The 20,925-nt window shown below is 56.5% G+C and overlaps 1 protein-coding gene across 2 annotated transcripts in view; it reads right to left on the reverse strand.

The window, feature by feature from the left end:
* The window catches only part of TOGARAM2 (TOG array regulator of axonemal microtubules 2), a 48,504-nt gene that overhangs the window by 19,764 nt on the left and 7,815 nt on the right, over positions 1–20,925 (reverse strand). For both annotated transcript variants that reach the window (XR_008426930.1, XM_024553089.3), the window contains exons 2-13: positions 19,557–19,690; positions 17,467–17,592; positions 15,556–15,837; positions 15,230–15,441; positions 14,263–14,453; positions 10,361–10,407; positions 7,921–8,087; positions 5,232–5,382; positions 4,852–5,016; positions 3,150–3,303; positions 2,355–2,460; positions 1,383–1,618 (exon numbers count right to left, since the gene is read on the reverse strand). Coding sequence is in view for 1 of the 2 variants with exons in the window: in XM_024553089.3 (XP_024408857.3) it covers positions 1,383–1,618; positions 2,355–2,460; positions 3,150–3,303; positions 4,852–5,016; positions 5,232–5,382; positions 7,921–8,087; positions 10,361–10,407; positions 14,263–14,453; positions 15,230–15,441; positions 15,556–15,837; positions 17,467–17,592; positions 19,557–19,584 (1,865 nt within the window). In the remaining variant the exon portion in view is untranslated. The remainder of the gene's footprint in view (positions 1–1,382; positions 1,619–2,354; positions 2,461–3,149; positions 3,304–4,851; positions 5,017–5,231; positions 5,383–7,920; positions 8,088–10,360; positions 10,408–14,262; positions 14,454–15,229; positions 15,442–15,555; positions 15,838–17,466; positions 17,593–19,556; positions 19,691–20,925) is intronic.

Consider the following 20,925-nt stretch of genomic DNA (forward strand, 5'->3'; position numbering starts at 1 on the left):
TCCCCAGTGGGGCTGGAGCTCCAGGGAGAGGACAACTTGTCTCCCTCCCAATTGAATCCCCAGCACCCACTGGTGTCTGGCACCTGCCAACACATAGTAGGAGCTTACTGTTGAGCTGAAGTGGGACTGAAGGGAGGGACGGGAAGTTGACGGGTGACTTGGCAGTCCTAACAGCAGGAACCTCAAATCTTATAAAAGAACTCCATGAGGATGTCACCTCTTTCTTTTTCACTGTTATCAAGCAGGGTCTCTGCATCCACAGTCCATTAGGCACCACTAGCCCCATCCCCCACCCCTCCCAGGTCCTTCCCAGTAGAATACAAAGGAGCACTTCCGGCTCTCCCTAGTCAGTGTGGGCCAGGCACCAGCGCCCTTAGCGTCTGAATCAGAGCCTGCCTTTGAGCAGGTCCCTAGGAACCCAGGGCTCCCCTGAGGACACTTGACCCTGGTTCGTAACAACAATCAATTATCTCAGGTGGCAGTGAGGGTGCACTGCTGAGCACCTTCAGCCATTGTCTCCTGGACTCCACAAGCTGTTGTTCTCCTCATGGTGCAGGTGAGGAAGCTGAGGCAATGGGAGGAACCCAGGAAGAAGTACAGTTAATGGCTCCCGAGTTAACAGCAACCACAGTAAGCAGGCCATACAGGTTAGGTTGGGGGAGGCAGGAGGCAGGCTCTGTTCTAAGTGCTCTTTCCTGGATCAATTGGTCTACTCCTCACAACAATTTTATTGTTATTCCCATTTTACAGATGAGAGAACGGAGGCACAGGGAAGTTAAAAAACGAGGATGTGACCCAGCCCCTTGCCCTTCACACTGGGCGGAGGCCCAGAGGCCTGCTGGCAGCTCCCCGCACCAGGGGGCTCTCTGAGCAGCCTCTGGACGGAGAGAGAAGTGTCTGACCCGCTTGTGGCTGACAGTGTTCTGCTGTCTGGGAGAAAGGGCGTGAGAGATGCTTTTGCTTTTGCTTTTCACCTACAGGGAAAAGCAAACATGGCAGCGGCGGTCATTAGCCCTGAGAAGGCTGAGCGCACCCACTAAAGAATGATGTTGTGTGCCTTGCTCTGCTGACGGCCGGGGTTTGATCAGAAACGCCCCTCCCTACACAGGCAGACCGGTCCCTGGGATGTTACCACGGCCACTATGAGCTCCTCAGTTCCAAACAGAACAAAGCTCTGCCTTTCCAGCCAGGACCTCAGGGCTGCCCTAACTCATCCCATCACCTGGCTCCAGAGAGGTGGGGCAGAAGCCCACCAGAAGCTCCCCCAGCTAAATGCATGAAGCACTTGCTCCATTCCCTCCCTCCACTCCCATCCAGGGCCATTGCTCTCCCCTCACCTTTCTGGACCACCCTCACCCCTCACACAATTGGCTGCTACATACTAGATGCCCGCTGACGTGAGGGCCACCAGGGATCGGGCAGGGGTCACATGCTCCACCATGGCCCCCAGGGACCGGTTGGCCGCTCTCTGGATGAACTCGCTGGCGTTCCCCATCTTCTGCAGCAGACAGCAGGCAATCTCTTCAGCCTCCTGGTCCATATTCTTTTTCAAGGCCCGGAAGAGGTCTCCCAGGGTGCTGATGGCCAAGCGGGACACCTTGGAGCGGAGGTTGGTGACCTTGGAGAGAGATGGGAGAGGGACCCTCCAGCACTGCTGGACCCTGTCAAGGGCTCCAGAACACATTGAGAACGGAGCCCCACACCTCCCCCTACCACCACCTCACCCTCACCCCAAGCCCAGGCCTTGCCAGGCTGGAAAGAAAACCCTGCAGCAGCTCTAGGCAAAATAGTTCCATTTCTTTAAATATTACTGTTGTTATCATCACAATTACTAATTCCATCATCATCTGAAATTTGTACAATGGTTTCAAAGCTCTTTTACAAATAATGTTCAATTTGATCCGCACAAGGCCTTCACTAGAACAACTGGTTCCCAGGGGAGTGGGGGGCAGCCTCCATCTGTGATGAGTGGCATCTTATTGTCCATCTGGGTCCAGGCCAGGCCCAGCCCCCTGGGGGAGAGGACCTGGGAAATGCTACAGCCTCCCTGAAGCTGGGGACCTGGCCCAGAACACCCCACCCCCCTCTGGCATTCTGAGCACAGGGGATGATGCAGGGCTGTGGCCCAGAAGCAGGGAAACCCCGGGCCTCAGTTTTCCAACCTGAGAAACGGGTGGCTACCTTCCACCTCCATGGCTGAGGACTGAGAAATAAGTGGGGGTGATCCTGTTCCAAGGAACCAGAGGCCCCTCCATGGCTGTTATGTGACCCACTTTGGACCGCAGCCCCAGGGAAGGGGGCCTGGCTGGGGGTGGGCAGGGTGCACCGTACACAGGCGGTCTGGGAGGCCTCACCTCCCCAGTCACGGCCAAGGACACTTCGTGCAGCCTCCCAGCGAGCACCTCCGAGTGACAGGCTGCCAGGCGCTGGATGCTCACCAGGCCTTTCTCCTTCACGTGCCTGAGAAGCAAGTCCAGGCCCTGTCACAGTCAGGTGGGGTGGGGGACCCTCGCCCTCCACCAGCCAGGGGCACCCACAGGGCCTCCCTCCTCTCACCAGAGCAGGGTGGGGGTTGGTGGCCCCTAAGGCAGGGCGGCCTGGTATAACACCCAGGCGGAAACCTTAACAGTCCAGTAAAAGCCATTTTAGGGGGCCCTTGGCTCAGCCTCCCCTGTAAGAGAAGCCCACCCCCAGACCCTGGGAGCACACCCGACACAAGCCGCCAGTGCCTTTAAGAGAAGGTACTGGAACGTGAGGACTGAAGACAGGGAGGGCTTCCCGCAAATGTTCTGGACCCCAAGCCACGGCTCTGCTCCGACTCAGACCATGTGTCCCCTAGCGCAGTGGCAAGAACGCTGGGGGCAGACCCGATGTGATGTGGAGGAACAGAGGGCTGTGGCCTTTCTAAGGAAGGTCACCCCTAGAGAAGTGTGGAGCCACGTGCCAGCCTGACACCCCCCAATGAGCCACAGTGCAGACACAGGAGGCTGGACTCACACACACACACACCACACACACAGAAGCCCCTCCTTCCCCGGGACCAGGCCTTTGCAGGGTCGGGGAGGGCTTACAGGAGGACAGCGGGGGGCAGGAGCGATTCTGCGGCTCTCCCCTGGTCACAGTGCACAGAGGGGAAGGTGTCATCTCACCAGTCACTGCTGTCCAGGCACTGGAGGGCATCCATCAACGCCAGCTCCGGGTTTGAGAAAGGCCTCAACTCCTTCAAGTCCCGAGGATCCATCTCATCCTCCTCTTCCTCCCACTCAGGCCACCCCAAAGTCAGCACTGCGGGTAGCGAGTTAGCTGCACCCACAGAAGAGAAGAGGAACACGGGAGCTTTCACCAGGAGGACCCCAGGCTTGGCCCGCAGCGCTGAGCCCACCTTTAGTAGGGGTTGAGGGGCATCCGGGGAAGGGGCTGGGGAGGGCTAAGAAGCCAGCGCCTGGGCTCCGCTCCCTGGGGAGCCACACAGACCACCACCTCTGCCTGTCGTTGCCTTCCTCCATTCCTGCCTCTGCCCACCTGAATATTACTGTAGCAGCAACTAGCCTGTGATGTGCTGCTTGATACCCTGGGATCAAACCCATGCAGCCAGCGACATGCCCCCAGTCCCGCCCTATCTGTGGCTGAGTGAGCACAGTAGGTCCGTCAAGGAAGGGTGCCTCTACTCGCTGGGCACTCTAACCTGCACCCACCCACGAGCCTAGGTTACCAGCTCCTCCTCCCCAGCCCCCCACTCTTCATCCTTCTGTGAAGTTGCCAAGGGCAGGGAGGTGATCCAAGGCAGGTGGCCAGAGGGAGCAGGGGACAGAAAGCCAGGCACCTGGGGTCAAGATGTGGCCTCATTTGCAGGACTGACCACACCAAAATACTGCCATGGTATTTTTCTTCACGTTAAACCACTTTCCAAATCCTACACCCATTCGTTTTAAAGGGAAATTTATGTTACCACCATCATTGGTAAACTAACAATATTTGTCATAAAATATGGTAAATATTCACAGCAAAAGTAAAAGAGCATCATAAACTCCCCTATAAAATTGCAGCCAGCTTCTGATGTCTCAAGTCTGAAGGAAGATGTCTATTTGAAAAGGACACAGTGTTTGCGAGTCTTCCAGACCGGCCAGAGCAGACTTGACGAATCCCCGGACAGAGAGAGAAGGGGAAGGGAGGCGGGTCGATATTATTTCTGGCCCAAGAACGATGCCTGCTCTACCATCGATGACCCACCACGTCCCACACTTAAAGAAACTCTCACCCAGGTTGGTGGTTTTCAGTGTTCCTTCGTAGCAAAACCTTTTAAAGTGAAATCTCAAGCAGAGACCCAGTGTACAAAAAAGCGAGGTGAAACAAACATTCCCCTGGCTGAAGAGGGATGGAGCCTCCCTCGGCCCCTTCCTGAACATCTCATAGAATCTTTGGCTCCTCAGATCCAGTCTGTGCCCAGCACTGTCCAGCCCTGACATCTCATGAGGCAACATGCAGGAACCCATGGTCTTCCCAGAGCCCTCTCTCTTCTTCTTCCTGGCGTTTCCAGCTAGTGTGGGGATATGGTTTCCCAGCATCTTGGTCCTGGCGCTCTGGGGAGTCCTCCAGAACCTGCCACAAACCCCGGTGTACCTGTCCACCCACCACAAGTCCAGTGGGGATACCCTGGGCCACCAGCCTGGCCCATAGATGCTTTGACTCCCAGACTCTGTTCCTCTCTCTGCTGAAAGAGTAGGGGACCACCACCCCTACTCTAACCTGGACAGAGCAGAGCAGCCAAGTTCACCCGCGCCACGCCCACCACATCCAAAGACAGCCCAGCAAGAGGGACAGGTGCACCCCGCTGGCCGGTCTGCGCCCCACCTGAGGCATGGCGGGCGAAGCTGGGCTCCCGCCTGCTGACAGGGATGCTGGGCAGGGAGGCCCGGTTGGCTCGCTTCCTCAGGATGACGCCGACGTTGTTTCTGCGCGGGCTGCTTATCCCTGAGGGCACAGACAGGGCCCCCCTGCTCCGGAGGGGAAGCAGGCCTGTGGAGGTAGAGAAAGCCCTGGGATGGAGCTGGTCTGTCTGACCCGTGACCCCGTGTCCTCCTTTGGAAATGGGCCCAAGAGCAGGTTTCAAGGGAGCAGGTGTGGCTCCCTGCCCACGCCTAGTGGGGGGCTGTGGCAGCCTCTCTTTTGGCCAAGGTGTTGGCCAAGAAGTCTCCCCAGCCCGAGGGAGTCCTGCCCCAGGCTCCCAGTACCTTCCTTCACCCAGGATCTGCGGGCGCCCAGGCTCTGGGGCGTGAGCTCCCTCTGCCTCTCTGGCCCCTTCGCCCCCTGGAACACGTCCACCTCCTTCATCTGCTTTGACCGCATCTTCTCCTGGGCGGACTTGGAGATGGTGACCTGGATCTGGCACAAGGTCAAGGCAAACTCCATTAATCCTGGGGACCCAACTGTGCTTTCCATACCTTCATTCATTTAATCGTGTGCCAATCACTGTTCTGAAAAGAAAATGACAAAGTCCTTGCTCCCAATAAGCTGTCATGGAGGGCGGAGCTCAAGGGACAAAGAACAGACAGACTGGTCTGTAAGAACAGGTGATGTATGCCAGCAGGAAGTAAAGCCCAGAGGGTGAAGGGCTTCTGTTTTAGGTAGGAGGGCCCAGGGGGACTGAGGAGGTGAAGTGTGGGCGGAGATGGAAATGAAGTGAGGTGGCAGGGCATGTACAATTTGAGAAGTGTTCTTCGCAGAGGGAACAGCCAATGCGGATACCCTGAGGCTGGAGTGTGCCAGGCGTGCAGGGAGCAGTGAGGAGGGCACTGGCTGGAGCACCTGGGCAGAGGATGACAGGCGAGGGCTGGCGGTGGCAGGGTGGGGGCAGGAGTGAGCGTGCCCTGTGCTTGGTGGTCCATGCTGAGGACTTGGGCTTTTCCTCTGAAAGACACAGCAAGCCCCTGGGGGTTCTGCGTAGAGGAGTGACATGATCTGACTTCCATTGGTGGAGGGGTTCTAAGTGTTGTTTTTTATAACTAATTTTGAAATAATTGAAGACTCACAAGAAGCTGCAAAAATAGAACCAAGAATTTTCACGCAACAGGGTGACGGGCTTGTGCGAGGGTAGCAGGAATGGGGCTGGCAGACTGGCCGGTTCTAGACCGTTTCAAAGTAGAGCCTGCTGTTCTTGCTGACATGTGAGGTGTGCGACGGGCGAGCAAGGGGAGGCATGGACGGCCCGAGACTTTGGCCGGAGCAGCTGGATGGCTGGAGTTGCCCTTTATTGCCTCTCACAGAGAGGGGACACTGAGAAAGAGAGGTTTTTTGGGGGGTAGTGTTTCAAAACAGTTGAGTTTTGGAAAAGGTAAGTTTCAAAGATAATTAGATACCTAAACGGGATGGTGAGTGTCCATCCATATATATACACATATATATACACACATACATACATAATATATCTATAATTTATACATATAATTATATATGATAATTTAGGGTTATATATATAATTGAACTACTACTTGATGTCCAGGGAGGTCTGGGCTGGAAGGGACATCCAGGAGTCCTCAGCAGACAGATGGGACTTGATGCCACCGAGTGGATCAGGTCACAGGGGTCAGAAGAGGCCCCTTCAGGGCCTCTTAAATGCATAAGAGGCCAGAAGTCTGCACAGCTCAGGAATGTGACGAGGACTGGCCAAGAAGGCGCTGCCTTTCTTGGCAGAGAATGTGGGCAGAGAACCAAAGAAGAAGCCTCCATCCCTAGGTGGGAATTCAAGTAGAATGAGCTAAAAAGGCTGCTGAAAGGTCAAGTAAAAAAAGGACTATGATGTGCCACCCCTGAGAAGGTGGCGGTCATCAGTGGCCTTGATGTGAGCTGTTCAGGGGGGCAGTGGGGACTCAGGCCTGGCTGCAGTGGACTCAGAAGAGAATGGGTTCTGGTTTTCCAGAGAGTTGTTCTGGTTTTGTTCTGTTCTGTTATGATGAAAGAAACACCAGAGAGCTAAGATGCTGATAGGAAGGATCCCATTTCGAGGAGAATATTGTTTTTGCAAGAGAAGGAACAGAATGCTGGAGGTGGAGTGTTAGGTGGATTGGGCTAGAGCAACAGGAGACGGTGGTGAGCGAACTGGTGCTTGAACTTGAGATGCCAGCATCATTCGCGGTGGCGAGGTCTCCGGTGTGACTGTGGAGTGAGTGACTAGGGTGAGGTGGAGGAGGGGTCACTTCACAGCACTGAGCCATTCTTCCCCGTCTCGCGGCCTGTCGCCCCCACCGCAGTGGGAGGGCCATGGGCGCTCACCTTGCCATCGTCACCACTGGACTGAGTCTCAGCAGTGCACACAAGCACAGCAGGCCTTCGAGACGTGTTCGGTGCACTTCCACACCTCTGCTTCAAAGGGGAGCGTGAGCCCCCCTCACAGTGACTCTCCCAGCCTTACTGAATTCATTCAGACCCGGGAAGAGAATCGCCTGGGGCAAGGTCACCTTAGAAGTGCAAACTATTTGTCAGCCTGTCAAGCACAGCCTTTGGCTGATATCTGTCTCAGTCAGCTGCCTCTGGGTTGCTATCTTGGGTGTTGGCTCAAATTACTCGGCTTGGTTCACCTAAGCCCCTCTGTACTCCCCTCCACATCCTGCTTCCTTCTGAACCTCGGGTGACCTCCTTCGCCCTCCCTTGCTCCCTTGTCTCTGCCCTCAGGTCCTCTACCCTGTACTTTTCCCTCACCCAGTCCCCCTCACGCCTCCTCCTCTTCTCTCTTCTTTCTCTTTTCTCAGCCTTCTCCCCAAGGCCATCTATAGGTTCTTGCCTTAAGTACTACGGACAGCTGCCTCAGAGCTCTTCCTTGCTTTCCTCGAGCTGGACCCACACTGGTTATTTCAAAAACACACGTGCGTTCAGCTGGTGGTCCACTCTGACCCCAAGTTCCTCCTCCTCTGGATTTCCAGATACCTTGGTGCTGCTCTCCTTCCGGTCCTCGTCCTTTAGCAGGGGGTGGGCTTCCTTGGCGTGGCCAGAGGAGAAGGCTGTCCGTGAGGCAGCAGACTGAGATGAAGGCACAGCGGGCTTCTCAGGGGCAGCAGACCTGTCTCTGATGGGTGGGGCCAAAGGTTTTGGCTCTGAGGAGTCAAGAATAAGAAGGGAACTGAGGACACCCAGCACCCTGACCAGCAGCTGTCCCTTTGGGGAGCCCTGAGGCTCCATGACCCTGTGACTAATGTGACATTTTAGTGCCTAAGCCCCCCACCCTCAATTCTTCTGCCCAACACGTCCTGGATGGAGAAAGACCCACAGTAAATTCACTGGGCAGAGATGCCCCGACAGGCATGGCACAGGCTGTCCAGAGACCAATTCCTCCTCCTTCCGTTCATCCATTCACTCAGTAATTACTGCACACCTCATCCTAACACAGGGAAGGCGGGGAGGGAGCCTGGCAAGACACAGGGCCATCTGACCTGTTACCAAAGCGGTTTAAGATATTTCCTGAGAATATAAATCCATCTTACCTGGGAGGTCGGCACCTCAGGAAAAAACAAAACGAGCCCACTGACCATCTCATGCCAGCTGCACCTGTCTGAAACTGCGACCCAGCATGAAGGGATCAGAGAGCTGACCCAGTCCCCTCATGTCACAGTTGGGACAGCTGGGACCAGTGACCCTCAGATGCCACTGGGACACAGACTCATCGCCAGATGACATCAATCCACAGCATTTCTTCGTCATTCCACATTTCCCCCCTCGAGTGACTTTAAAAGTACATTTCTCATTGTGGAAGCAGGGCAAGGGTAGGGTCGTTAGTTGTCTTTCAATGACAGAAATGTTAACCAGTTTCTCCGGCTCACAAAATTTGGAGCTCACCACCCTTGGGTGAACCTGCAAATCAGGGGCCTGCTGGGATGGGGGCCACCTTCTGCGGCTGCCTGAGGCTGGAAAGGACATCTGAGTCTGGGGCCCCATGGGGTCCCCAGGTCACTGTGGCCCTCTGCCCGGCCTGTGTCTTCTGTGAAGGTTCCCTCTGCTTGGTGCAAGGAGCACCCAAGGCCCTGGGGAAGGATCAATGGCCAAGGAGGACGAGGGGCTGGCTAGCCTTCCGTCTGCCCAGAAGTAGGGGGCAGGGCTGAGGGCACAGGTGCCCTGGTGCCGGCTGACCAGGGCGAGGACTGCAGGAAGCCATGAGTTTGGGGCAGCCCTCAGCTTCAGACAATACCACGTGAGCCCCTCTGTGCCAGGGGCATTACATGTATTGGGCTGTATTACCCCCAGCAATCGGGGAGCCCTATAAGGATGTTGCTGCTTTAAATCCCCCCTCCTCACCTACACCTCCAGGACACACCCTAGAAAGCCTTGTCCAAGCAGCCTGCCCCTGCCAGCAGGCCGTGGGGACCTGGCTCCTCAAACAACAGGTAGTCGGGCAGACGAGGGAGTGGTCACAGACCGGGGTCTCCTGCCCCAAGTCCCCACACCAGCACTCTCGGGGTTGTCTCTGGGGAATACTTGGGTTGGCAGGGCACATCACACCAGACTCCCGAGCTCACCCACCACAGCCCATCCTGGGAGCGGGGCACACAGCTGCCACAGAGGTTTCTGTGACAGGCCTGCCTCCCGGGCCCAGCTGCTCGTCCTGACCTGAGGGCCTCTTGGGCCACAGCCTGCACCTCACCAGCTGACCACCTGCTGAGCTGATTACGAGTGGCCTGCCAGGAAGCTGGACTAGGAGTCCACCCCTCTTGCCGGTGAGGCCAGGTTCAGGGTGCTCTGCTAAGGTCCCCTCACCTAACCTGCCCAGGGCTCGGCTTCGGGCCACCTCGTCCACCTCTCCCCAGATGGGTCACCAGGGTGGAGAGCCTCCTCCTCCCTCGTCTAAGCCTGTCTCCCTGCCTCCCTCCAGCCCCGTTAGCCCTATTCCCCTGACACTGAAACCGCCTGGCTCACTTAGGGGCTTGTGGGGTGTGGTTGAACTTCCCTCTCTGTCTGGAGAGGAATACCCTCCTCCACCTGCCTAACATGGTGCGGGGCCAGCCACGCGGTGTACAGCTTCAGAGCCATGGGCCCGCATGCCAATGTGATGGGCTGGCGGCCTTCCACGCCCTGAGACCAGGACCAGGTCTGGCTCCCTGAGCCTCAGTCGTCCCTCCTTCAGCCAAACGGGGACAGTGCCTCCTCTCTCAGCTGGGTCCTTGTGAAGCCCCTCACATTGGTGCTCATCACCACACGGGCACAGCAGGGGACACCAGTGTGGCACAACAGCTGACATCAGCGTCCCCATCCAAGAAGTGAGTGGCTTGGGTCCGGCAGCTCCCAGGTCTCTTCTGGCCCTAATTCTGACCCCATGACTCAGCACAGGAAACCGAGACTTGAATGACAAGTGGGGGTGCATGTGGAGAGTACGTACCCAGAGATTTAGGGGTCTTCTCCCGAGGCCCACTCTCCCGAACCAATCTTAAAAGAATGGGGGAGAAAAAAGCACTGTGAGCAATGGCAAGGGAAAGTTGCTGCCAAAAGGAGCACGGGGTAGTAAGTAGCTCGAGGACAGGGTGACAGGCGAGGTGGGGGACTCTGTGGAGGGGGCCCTGTAAAGAGGCTCTTGGCCAGGGGTTCAAAGCTACAGTAATACAGCTCCTTCCACAAACTCAAGGTCAGCCTGGGTTTCCAGACACAGATCGGAGCCCCATTTCCTGGCTGCATGGACCCTCAGTTCCCCAGGAAGCCAATCAGTACAGAAACTGCTCCGTCTTAAAGGAAGCCCACCCCCATTATGAACTCCTCCCAGCTCAGAGCAGGCTGAGCTCAAGTCCTTCAAACTGTCCCCATTCATAAAAGCCTGACCCCTAAAGCCCCCTCCCATGTACCGCAAGAGGGATTGACCCCCTTCGCAGCTGATGAGAAATCCCTACTGTTTGTCTTAGAGCTTCAATCCCAAACTGCCCAAGGGAAGAGAATGGGTAGGCACTCCAGTGCCGGTTTTCATTGTTAATGTTTTCAATAGGCAGCACCATTTACTCATTCAACAGATACTTGGGGTTTTTTAAAGATTTTATTTATTTATTTTTAGAGAGGGGAAGAGAGGGAGAAAGAGAGGGAGAGAAACATCAATGTGTGGTTGCCTCTTGCACACTTCCCACTGGGGACCTGGCCCACAACCCAGGCATGTGCCCTGACTGGGAATCGAACCAGCGACTCTTTGATTTGCAGGCCAGGGCTCAATCCACTGAGCCACACCAGCCAGGGCTCACTCAACAGATATTTGTTCAATTAGCCCCGCACTGAGCATCTACTCTGTGCTGAGCACTGTTCTAGACCCTGGGAGGAGAGAGTGTCAATAAATCAAAAGACGATCCCTGCTCCCCCCACCCCCAGAGCTTCCACTCCACAAGGACCAGGTGCATGTTATCCAACGTGGCTTTTCTCGTCTCGTGGGGAACTGCACGGACACCAGGACCCCCTGGAGTTTGACCAGGGTAACAACCACAACAAAAGGGCTGGGATCGACATCCTGTGTGCTGACCTCAGAGGACTCACTCAGCAGAATGACCCAGGCTGGGGTGACCGGAGGACAGACAGGAGGAGAGCACACTCCAGTGCCCACCCAGACCCAAGGGACCCCTATCCCAGGAGACCATGGCAGTCAGAAGAAACTTACAGCTCCCTAAATGCCTCGGTCACTCCTCCTTCACATCTCTCCCACTTCTCCTTTTTGAAAACTCTACCACAGCCTTCAAAACTCAGCTTGGGCCTCACCTTCTCCAAGTCTTCCCAGCCTGATTGAGATCGTCTGCCACTGGGCTCCCCAGAGTGACAAGCAGATTTCTGTCTTAGCCCTTAGCACCTCCAGGCAAAGGTTTACTTATAAATCTCCCTCATGAGCGACTACAATAGAGATGTCAGGACTGGTTTGGCCTTTTTTCTGCAGCACCTGGCAGATGAGTCGGTGGAAGGATGGATGGAAGGATAGACGGATGAATGGATGGATGGGTGAAAGAATTAACTAGGCTCCTCCCCACCCATTTGCTAGAGCATCTCACAGAGCCAGCACGGAGAAGGCCGTGTCCCATCCTGACAGCAGGTGGGCAGATCTTTATGATGCGACAACCCACGGCAGGTGCTGAGCTTGGCAGCATAGGAGCCGCAGGGATTTCGAGATATGGCCCCTGCCCCTGCACTACAGTGCTCCAAGTTAAAGAACAGAATGGGTTCAAATGAAAGTTGAGCAAATCAATGAAAGGCTGCGGGCAGGCCCTCCAGGGGCTCTATAGTGGGTGGACCCTGCAGAGAAAATGCCTCCCTCCTTACCACCCCAAGGAAGGCAGGGAAGGCCTTGGAACGAGGCCTTCCTCACTCCAGTTTGGCCTTAGTGAGGGCCAAACTGGAGCTGGGGCTTGATGAACAGTAGGAACTGAATGGGGGGTTGGGGGGGAGGGTGAAGAGCTTGGGTTGGAGCTTTAGGGACAGAGAGAGGGAGGTGCCATTCAGGGCTCAGCAAGTCCACAGGGGGTCTGGTGGGTGGGAGGCTCCTGCAGAGCAGCAGGAGAGAAAGGGTGTGGAGTGGTAAGCTGGGGCACCTCGAAGGGCAGACCAGTGAGACTCATCTTTAAGCTGCTGGCACCAGGAAGTCAACACAGGTGAAGTGCATGGGCGAGGTGTATGGGGTAAGGGGTAAACACAAAAGATTAGAACGCAGGGCCAAAGGGCTGCAAGAAGACAGGTTCGGAGCTATGGGGGAGGGGGAGGAAATCCATAAGTGCGAACTGAGAGGAAAGGCAGGGTCAAGGGAGAGGCAGGAGCTCTGTCTTTTTCTTGTTGTTCCAGAAAGACTTGGTGGATGTGGTGATCTGTTGGGAACAGCAGGCAGTAGGGGCAAGAGTCAAAGATGGTACCAAAACGGGAGGACAGAGGATGATGCCTGACTTCCTTGGTGGAAGTCAGAGGTCAGGGGTCGTGGGAGGGAGGCAGTTGGGGGAGACAGGAGGTGCTCAGGAGTGCTGCCCTGATGGTGGCATATCCTCCCTTCCTGCTCCCCTCCCTCCCCCCACCCCCAGGGCTGGATATGCATCAGCCATGAGGACTCAGGATGCCCAGCAGGAGGGTGGAGCACAGAGCTTGACTCTGGGGAGGCCTCAGGGCACAGCCAGGGCATGGAAGCTACCCACACAGAAAAGATCCCAGGGAAGGACAAACAGATTGGAGACAGGGCCCTGGAAGGAATTTCAGAAATGGCCACCTTTAAGAGATGGATGAGGGCACATGGGAAGATGCCTGGAAGGTGGAGAAGCAGACATAAGGAAGGGGAAGAAGGAGAGTTCAAGGGCACCAACAGCTCAGAGCAATGTGTCGGCCACTGGTCTGGAGCCACAGAGTCATTCTAGCCCCTGAAAATGCCTCTCAGGGGAGAAGGGGCAGACGTCCAAGCAGGAAAGGAGGAGGGACGTCTGACGGACGGTGGGGGAAGCAGAGGTGGTAGAGCAGGCCATGGTGAGAGCCAGGCAGAGTGCTCAAATCCAGGAGCGGGTCCATGGACAGCTTCCCACTCCAACGGGGGAAAAGATGGGGACACGGGGACAGAGGGAAGGAAGCAGGAGAGATTTAGAGAGTAAAGAGCGTGAGGGAAATGGAAGAAGTCAGTACATCAGGCCCCAGTGAAAGGGGAGAGAAGTAAGTCACAGCAGGAAACTGACCTGACCATGACCTGTGCTGGGGAAGCGAGGCCATGAGTCCTCCTCTCTCTCTCCCTCTCTCCCTCTCTCCCTCCCTCATGCACACACACACTCCACCTTCACTCAGGACTGACCACACGTGTGTGCCTGTCCACAGCAGAGCACTGTCTGTCCCACTGACACTCCATAAACCCAAGTTCATTACAACACAGGATCCTCTCCCCTACTGGCACCCAACCTTTTTGGGGGTATGAAAACCCTTTCAAAGTTTTGTGGACTACCGCCTGCCTGCAGCCTCAAACACATAACAATGCTTGCATTTTTGGTATCCATTTGTTAAGAGAATATATAATAATAGCAAAGGGCTACCATGAATTCAATCAAACTTTCAAATAACTTGCATTTTATCCATCACGGCAGCAACCACACACACACCAGGAAGAGAGAGGACGGGGAGTGAAGGGTCAGAGCAGGGTAACAGCGCTGCAGCCTCCCAGCTCGAGGGTGGGAGCCCTGCCCTTCCCACACCCGGTGCCCAGAGCTCCACCCTGGCATGGAGGGTCAGCCATGGGGACCCCAAGCAGGTCTTGGGGGGATAGAAGGAGAGAGGATATCAAGGTGGTTTTGACTTAGAGCTGCTTACCGTGTGGGGGCGGCCCTCGGGCCAGTGAGGACATCCTGGCCTGGAGGCAAGAGGCTGGGGAGGGGGCCAGGTGTGCAGGAGGAGGTCCCTGCGGGTACCTTTGCCTTTGGGATGGGTGGGATCACAATGCCCCCGAGTGACTTGTGCATCTCCTGGTCACTGCAGTGCAGGTATTGCTGGGAGATCTGCACCTGGGGACAGAGGTGGGGAAGGCTCTGGTCCACAGAAAGAAACCCCTGCAGACACCCGCCTCCTAGGCCCCTCACACAGAGCAGTCACTGCTATCTAGAGCCACCTGGGCGGCGGTGCTGGGAAGTGGCCTCCGGTTTCCACATCACCCCGGGACCCCCGGAGAGCTCAGTCCTGAGAGCCCCCTGACCGCTCCAGTGACAGACTGGTCAAGGGTCCCCTCATCCCTGCTCCAGCCCTGTCTACTGTTATTAATATTCTCCTGTTCCTCTCATTGCAGAAAAATCCTAGAACATCAGAGCAGGAAGGGGCCTTCAAAAGCTGGCCCAACCCGCTCTTTTTATAGATGTGCAAACTGGGGCCCAGAGAGGGCACTGACGTGGCCAACATCACACAGCCAGTGAGGAGTAGAGCAGAAACCAGAGCCCAAACCCCTGAGGCATCCCCCAGCACTCTTCCCCTTCTGCCGCACTCCCTTGCCTAACGTGGGAAGGCTCAGAAGCATGAGGGATTCTGGAACATTTAGACCCGAGAAGGCCTGGGGCCACCAAGGACAGATGGTCACACAGCCTCAGGAACTCGGGAGCAGCCACCTGGAGCTCCCAGGCCAGCAGTAACAGTGTTGGCTGCTGTGGGGAAGATGCGATGAGGCCCCAAGCCCCTCTGGTTCATCCACATCCCTGAGATACCTCTGGGCTTGGGAACAGGGGTTGATAAAGGATGGGAGGAAAGACAGAGGGACAGAGAGGCAAGACTCAGAGTAGCCGAGTTTCCTTACCTTCTGGACACTGGGTCTCCTCTCCTGGGGCCCCTGGCTGCTCCCAGGCTGGTCCAGGCTCCTCTCTTTGGTTCCACTGGCCTCAGGGGTGGTCGGGATGCTCTGAATGGGAGGCATCGGCCTGGGCACTCTCAGCAGCCTCTGAGGGGTAGCCCGGGGGATGGCACTCCTCAGGGGAACCCCTTTGGGGCCTCCCCCAGGATCCAGAGAGGCTGTATGGGGTGGGGATGGGGAAGAAGTTAGTCCCAGGAGCTCAGAGAGTGGGGAGTAATTCAGAGGCTGGCTTGGGGTGGGTGGAAGGTGGGTAGGCAGGGCCCAAGGCTCACCTTGGGTAGAGGCTGCCAAGCCCTCCGAGAGCTTCCTTTTCTTGAGCTTGTCCTTGATCTGAGTGGTGTCCCGGGCCACACTGCTGGCCTCTGACTCCAGCGAGGGGAGGGGCACCAGGGAGTGGGGCCCCTGAGACAGGGCCCCGAGGTTCCTGGGGTGGCCATTCCTGGCCTGCCAGCCTTTCAGGGGAGCACCCAGCTTGAGGCGGCCAGGGTCCCCACGCCCACTCAAGAGCTGTGAGGGCTTCTCCAGGAGGACGCTGGGCGTGGGCTGGAGGGAAGCTGAGGGGAACAGAGGCAAGAGTGCCTTGGCACACGGAGCGCAGGGTGGCACAGGGCGCCAGCAAACTCTCTGGCGCTACCTCCTGGGAACCACCAGCCAGTTGCCCAGGAGCCCACCCCTCGATGCTTCAGCTACTTCCTGGATCGATTCTTTCATTTGCCCGTGTCTAGGAAGCCCCTATCCTGAATAAGACCCATGTCCTGAGGTGACTAGAGGGTGAAAAGGGGAGTTGACGTGGAGCCTGTCCTAGCACCTAGTCTAGGGGCCACAAATCCTTAGGGAAGGCCTTCTGCCCAGGGGCCACCGCCCACCAATCTCCAGGACCCAGCCCACTCACTCCCGAGTGCCCCACACACCCGACACAGACAGAGGAGGGTCGTTCACGCGAATCGGAACAAATCACACTCCCACACAGACACTAGCTCATCCAATCACTCTCCAACAAACACTCGGTGAGCATCTACTGTGTGCTGATGGTTAGAGATTCAGACACGTGAGAGGCACGCTCTTTTTTTTTTTTTTAATGGAGGTTCTTTTCTTACTATGTTACCATAGGACAAATTATTCAAAAATAATTATGCTATTATCATGAGAACACATAGACGAGATATAGCAGAGCCTTTGTGAGGTTTCAAAATTTCTGAATCTTTTTCTTTGTTCGGCATTAAAACATTTTAACAATATTGTTCTGCAACATAATTGCTACCTGGTAACTCCCCAGAGTTTTCTCTTTTCTCTAGGATCTTAGAGTGCATATTATCTCATTTTAGGATTCCGCCCAGCATATCCCTTATGACAGCTTGTGTAGGAATAAAGCAAAACGTAGAACTGCATCTCATTTATATTCCACTTGTGTGAACCACAGCCTTTATCACTAAAGGGCTTTCAATCTATTAGAGAAATAAGATATGTTCCTAAGTGGCTTCATTACAGGCTAAGATGTGAGACGTGCCACAGAGAGACAGCAACAAGACTCCTGGTGCGCGTAGAGGGAGACGGGGGAGGACCTGCAAAAGCTTCAGGAAGCGAAGTGTTTGAAGTAGGCCTTGAAGGAGCCTGGACCCCGGTGGGGTGAGGGAGCGGCAGGGAGCACACAAACATCTGCTTGTACAATCTCAGTCACACCTACAGCTCTTCTCCGAGCACCTTGATGTAAACGCGAGACCCTGATGCCAGACCACCAGTACTGGCCTGGCGCTGGCACCAGACCCGAGGAGAGCTGAACTCAGAGCCAGCCCCAGGCCTGTAAGGGGACTGGCCTGAAAGAGGACAAGTCATCAGACCAGATTCTCCATCTAAACACTGGAACTGCAGGGACAGCAGAGTCTGTCTTCGTGGGGGCTCTTAGGGCTTCCCCTGGGTTTCTAGGAGAGCCGGGCACAGGCTGAGATCCCCTCTGAGGGTCTCCCTCTGTCCACCTCCATCCCCTGAGGCCCAGAATTAAAAGAGCCCACCTAAAATCGAGGCATTTTCAGCAGGGATGAGCCCCATACCTGCTCTGCAGCACCGGCCCTGACTGGGCAGCTGCCAGGTGGAGCCCCACGTTCTCTGCCCAAGGGCCCCAAAAAGGTCACCAGGGCACTTGAAAGCCACTTGGTGAGACACCAGGCCAAGTCCTCCCATCTCACCTTCTCCATCAGCCTGCAGACTGGAGTCGCGGCTCCCACCTGGGAGTGCACCAGGTCCGGAGCTGGTCCGAGGGACACTCCCACAGTACACCGCCACTGGAGCCAGCACCTTGGCTGGGGACAGAACTGCAAGGAAAGTGGCATTTTAGAGTCCTCCGTGACCAGCCCTGGGGAACAGGCTGCCCCAATCACTCTGTCCCTCTAGTCTCTACGGCCCATCCCCCCAAATCAGAGCCTGGCCCTGTCACCCCCAGCCCAGCGGGCCAGGGCACCATGGTCCCCCCCAAAGCCCATGACCCCATTCCACTATTCCCAGCCTCTTGCCCGGCTGCTCCCTCTCCTCACACCCTGTCTGCCTTCTCCCTCTTAGCTTGGCTCCAAACCCACCACCCCGCACCCCTTTGCAGCCTCCTCATGGGCTCCCTTCCCCCCACCTCGGTCCCCTGCACATCTCACACTAGCTGCTCTCACTGGGCCACCTCTTCATCGTCATGCCTTTAATTGTCACCCTCACACAGTGACCCCCTAAGCTGTGTCTTTGGCTCTGACCCCTGACCCCAGTGGCAGTGTAGAAAGACCCATTACCTGCTCCACTGACCTCTCCTGCGAGGCCCGAGCACCTCCTCGGGGGTCCTACACAGACCCTTCCCCTTCTCTCCTAAGCCCCCTGCTCAGCAGCCAGCACCATGGGCCTCCACTGCACATGCTTGTTAGCAGCTTCTCCGTCAGGCCCTCAGCCCCTCACAGTCCCTGGGGATACCACACAGGCAGGGCTAACTAGGTCCTCAGGGGTGCCCGATGTCTGGAGCAGGGACGACAGTAACCAGCAATAACAGTGTGGGGGGTGGGAGCCCCCTGGGGCAGGACCCCTGAGCTGAGAGTCAGATCAACAGGAGGGGAGACTCAGCTAAGCACAGGCTCCTTTAAGAAGCCCTGCGTCTCCTCTGCGCTCCCACAGCACCCAGGCCCCCCTCCATCTTGGATTCTGCCCTCCTTACTGCTCCCCACCTGGTCCTTATTCATCTCTGTAGTGCCTGAGCCCGGTGGGCACTTACATGTTTGCAAACTGAACCAACAATCCTGCCCCTTTGTGGCTGGCCCCTCCCACACACACCTTGGGACCACACATGGGGCCCTAACCCACCACCCAGAGAAGCCCCTGCAAAGGCAAAAACCCAGCACACCCACCGCAAGGTGCAAGCTTCCTAATCAAGGAGTCAGGGGTCTGGGCTCCCATCCTGATTCTGTCCCCTGCATGCCCTTGGGGAAGTAAGTTGACTTCTGTGAGCCTTGGTTCCCAGATCAGTAAAACAAGAGCATTGAACAGGACCAGGGGTTCTTACAATCACATCTTCATTCTATTTCTAGACTTCTAGAGTGTTCTGAAGCCTGCAGCGCCTCCCACGTCCCTACACGGAACTAGTGCCCGTGGACCTTGGTGCAGCGCTAAGTTAAACAGCGGCTTTCACTCTGATGTGTTGAAGCCCCGGGGTGCTCTGCCCTGGGCTCAGTGAGCCCCTCGCTCCCTGACCAACTCCGTCCCTGGGGGCCCTGCACTGCCTCCAAGTGGGCACCTGGCTTCTGCTCCAGCCTCTCCAGGGAACAGCGGCGCTTCACCCCACAAACACCCATTCCATCGGGATAGGGCCCGTTGACTCCTTACTCTCCAAGGGAAACTGAGGCTCACACAGCCGGCTCCTAGAGTCAGCACCAGGCCTGGAGCCCATCTCCTGATGCTGAGCCAGCCGCACAGTTCCCATTGTTCTATCTTGTCATCTGAGGAAATGGGGACACACAGCCCCCTGCTGAGGGCCCAGCCCCATGTCCTCTACGCATCCCCGTTCTCCCACCACAGAAGGGGGCAGCCCCTCAGCTGGCCCACCAGCTCAGACAGGAGACAGAGCTCTGGCCGCCTCCCCAGAACATTCCGAGCCCCTCCCCAGGCCTGGGAGCCCTCAGACAGCGAGCCGAGCTGAGCCAGAGGGCCTGCGTTAGCCCATGGAGAGCCAGCTACATCTGCCCAGCAGAGCTCAGTCCCCAGGAGAGTCCAGGGAAGACCCTGACCCACGGCCTCTGCTGATGCCTCTCACCTGGTGGGGCAGTGTCACGGTTGCCCATGCCCTGCGTGGAGAAGGTGCCTGGGAGGCTGTCCAGAGGCAGCGGCTACTTTCTGGCCGTGAGTACAGCTCTCCAAGGGCCCCAACCCGCAAACATCCAGGGACCACTGGCGGGGAGGGGCAAAGAGAAGTCAGCGCGCAGATAACAAATGCTTTTTAAACACTTCCCGGAGCACCTGTCAGGAACTAAATAAAGCATTCTACAGTAAAATCTGCTAGAGGACAGTTCTTTTCTGACATTTGGCTTCTTTGAACACTTCAAAGTTTCCAACTGCCAAGGCCGCGTGCCTATGGGCAGACGCCTTCACGAAGAGTGTCAAGGAGAGCCACACACCTGGCTTTGACGCAGGTGCCTTGGGGCCACAGGGACGGAGGAATCTGTCAGGGGGCCTGACACTTCGTTTCTCAGTCAGTTTCTGTTTTCTGCAGCAACCGTTACTCCGCCGGATGCCCTGGGGAGTCCACGATGAAGGTCGAGCTCTTCAATCCCGATCATCACCCGGGTATCTGGTGGCATCTCCCAGGACCCAGCTCTCTAGCTTTCTTTCAGGGCGTACCTGTCTCCACCTGCCTGAAGTTCTTGGCCCTCGTTCTCACCTCGCTGCCAAGCCAAGCCTTGACCCCTCCGAGCCTCCTCCCAGCCTCCCTTCAACCTCCAGGGCCAGCCATCAGCCCTCCCCTTCAACCTAACTTCACTCTCCTCGTGACAAGGGTCTCACCGCAGACTCTGTGTGACTTCATAAATGTCATAAATTCTTTGCAGAGATGAAGGTGAGCACTTTTCCCTTGACAGATAGGGAGATGGGTGGCCAGCGCGGATCAGTGACAAAACCGGGGTAAAGGCCACGTCTACATCTAAAAGGCCACCAATTTCTACTCGAGGGTAGCTCCTTCGAGGGTAGTTCCTTCGAGTATCATCTGGGGACAGGGCAGGATGCAGTGCCAACTCCCTTTGGCTGAGCAAGAAATCCCATCTCAGGAACTGAGAGAACCTGCCCTCCAGCTGGGAACCAGCCCCACCCAGGCCCCAGGGGACAGAGCAGGTCCTGGTAATGCTTCTTGCCAAACAGAGGCGCCGGCCCAGCCTGTGTCTGGTCTCACCACTTAGGACTTCCAGCCGCTCCGGTTCTCTGTCTGCAGAGAGTTTTCCTCACAACAGGGTGGGGGCAGGATGGTGGGGGGAGACACAGGCCCCTGTCTGCTGACTACAGGGAGAAGGAGTTGGCCACATGGTTGCGAGCAGCAGCCAGCAATGGCCGGGAGTCACAGCACCTCTCTGAGCAAGGGGGCAGAAGGTTCTCACCTGCACATTCCAACACCCTGCCCCTTGCCCCAGGGGGCT

This window comes from Desmodus rotundus, chromosome 5 (genome assembly GCF_022682495.2).
Source record: "Desmodus rotundus isolate HL8 chromosome 5, HLdesRot8A.1, whole genome shotgun sequence".
Taxonomy (NCBI): domain Eukaryota; kingdom Metazoa; phylum Chordata; class Mammalia; order Chiroptera; family Phyllostomidae; genus Desmodus; species Desmodus rotundus.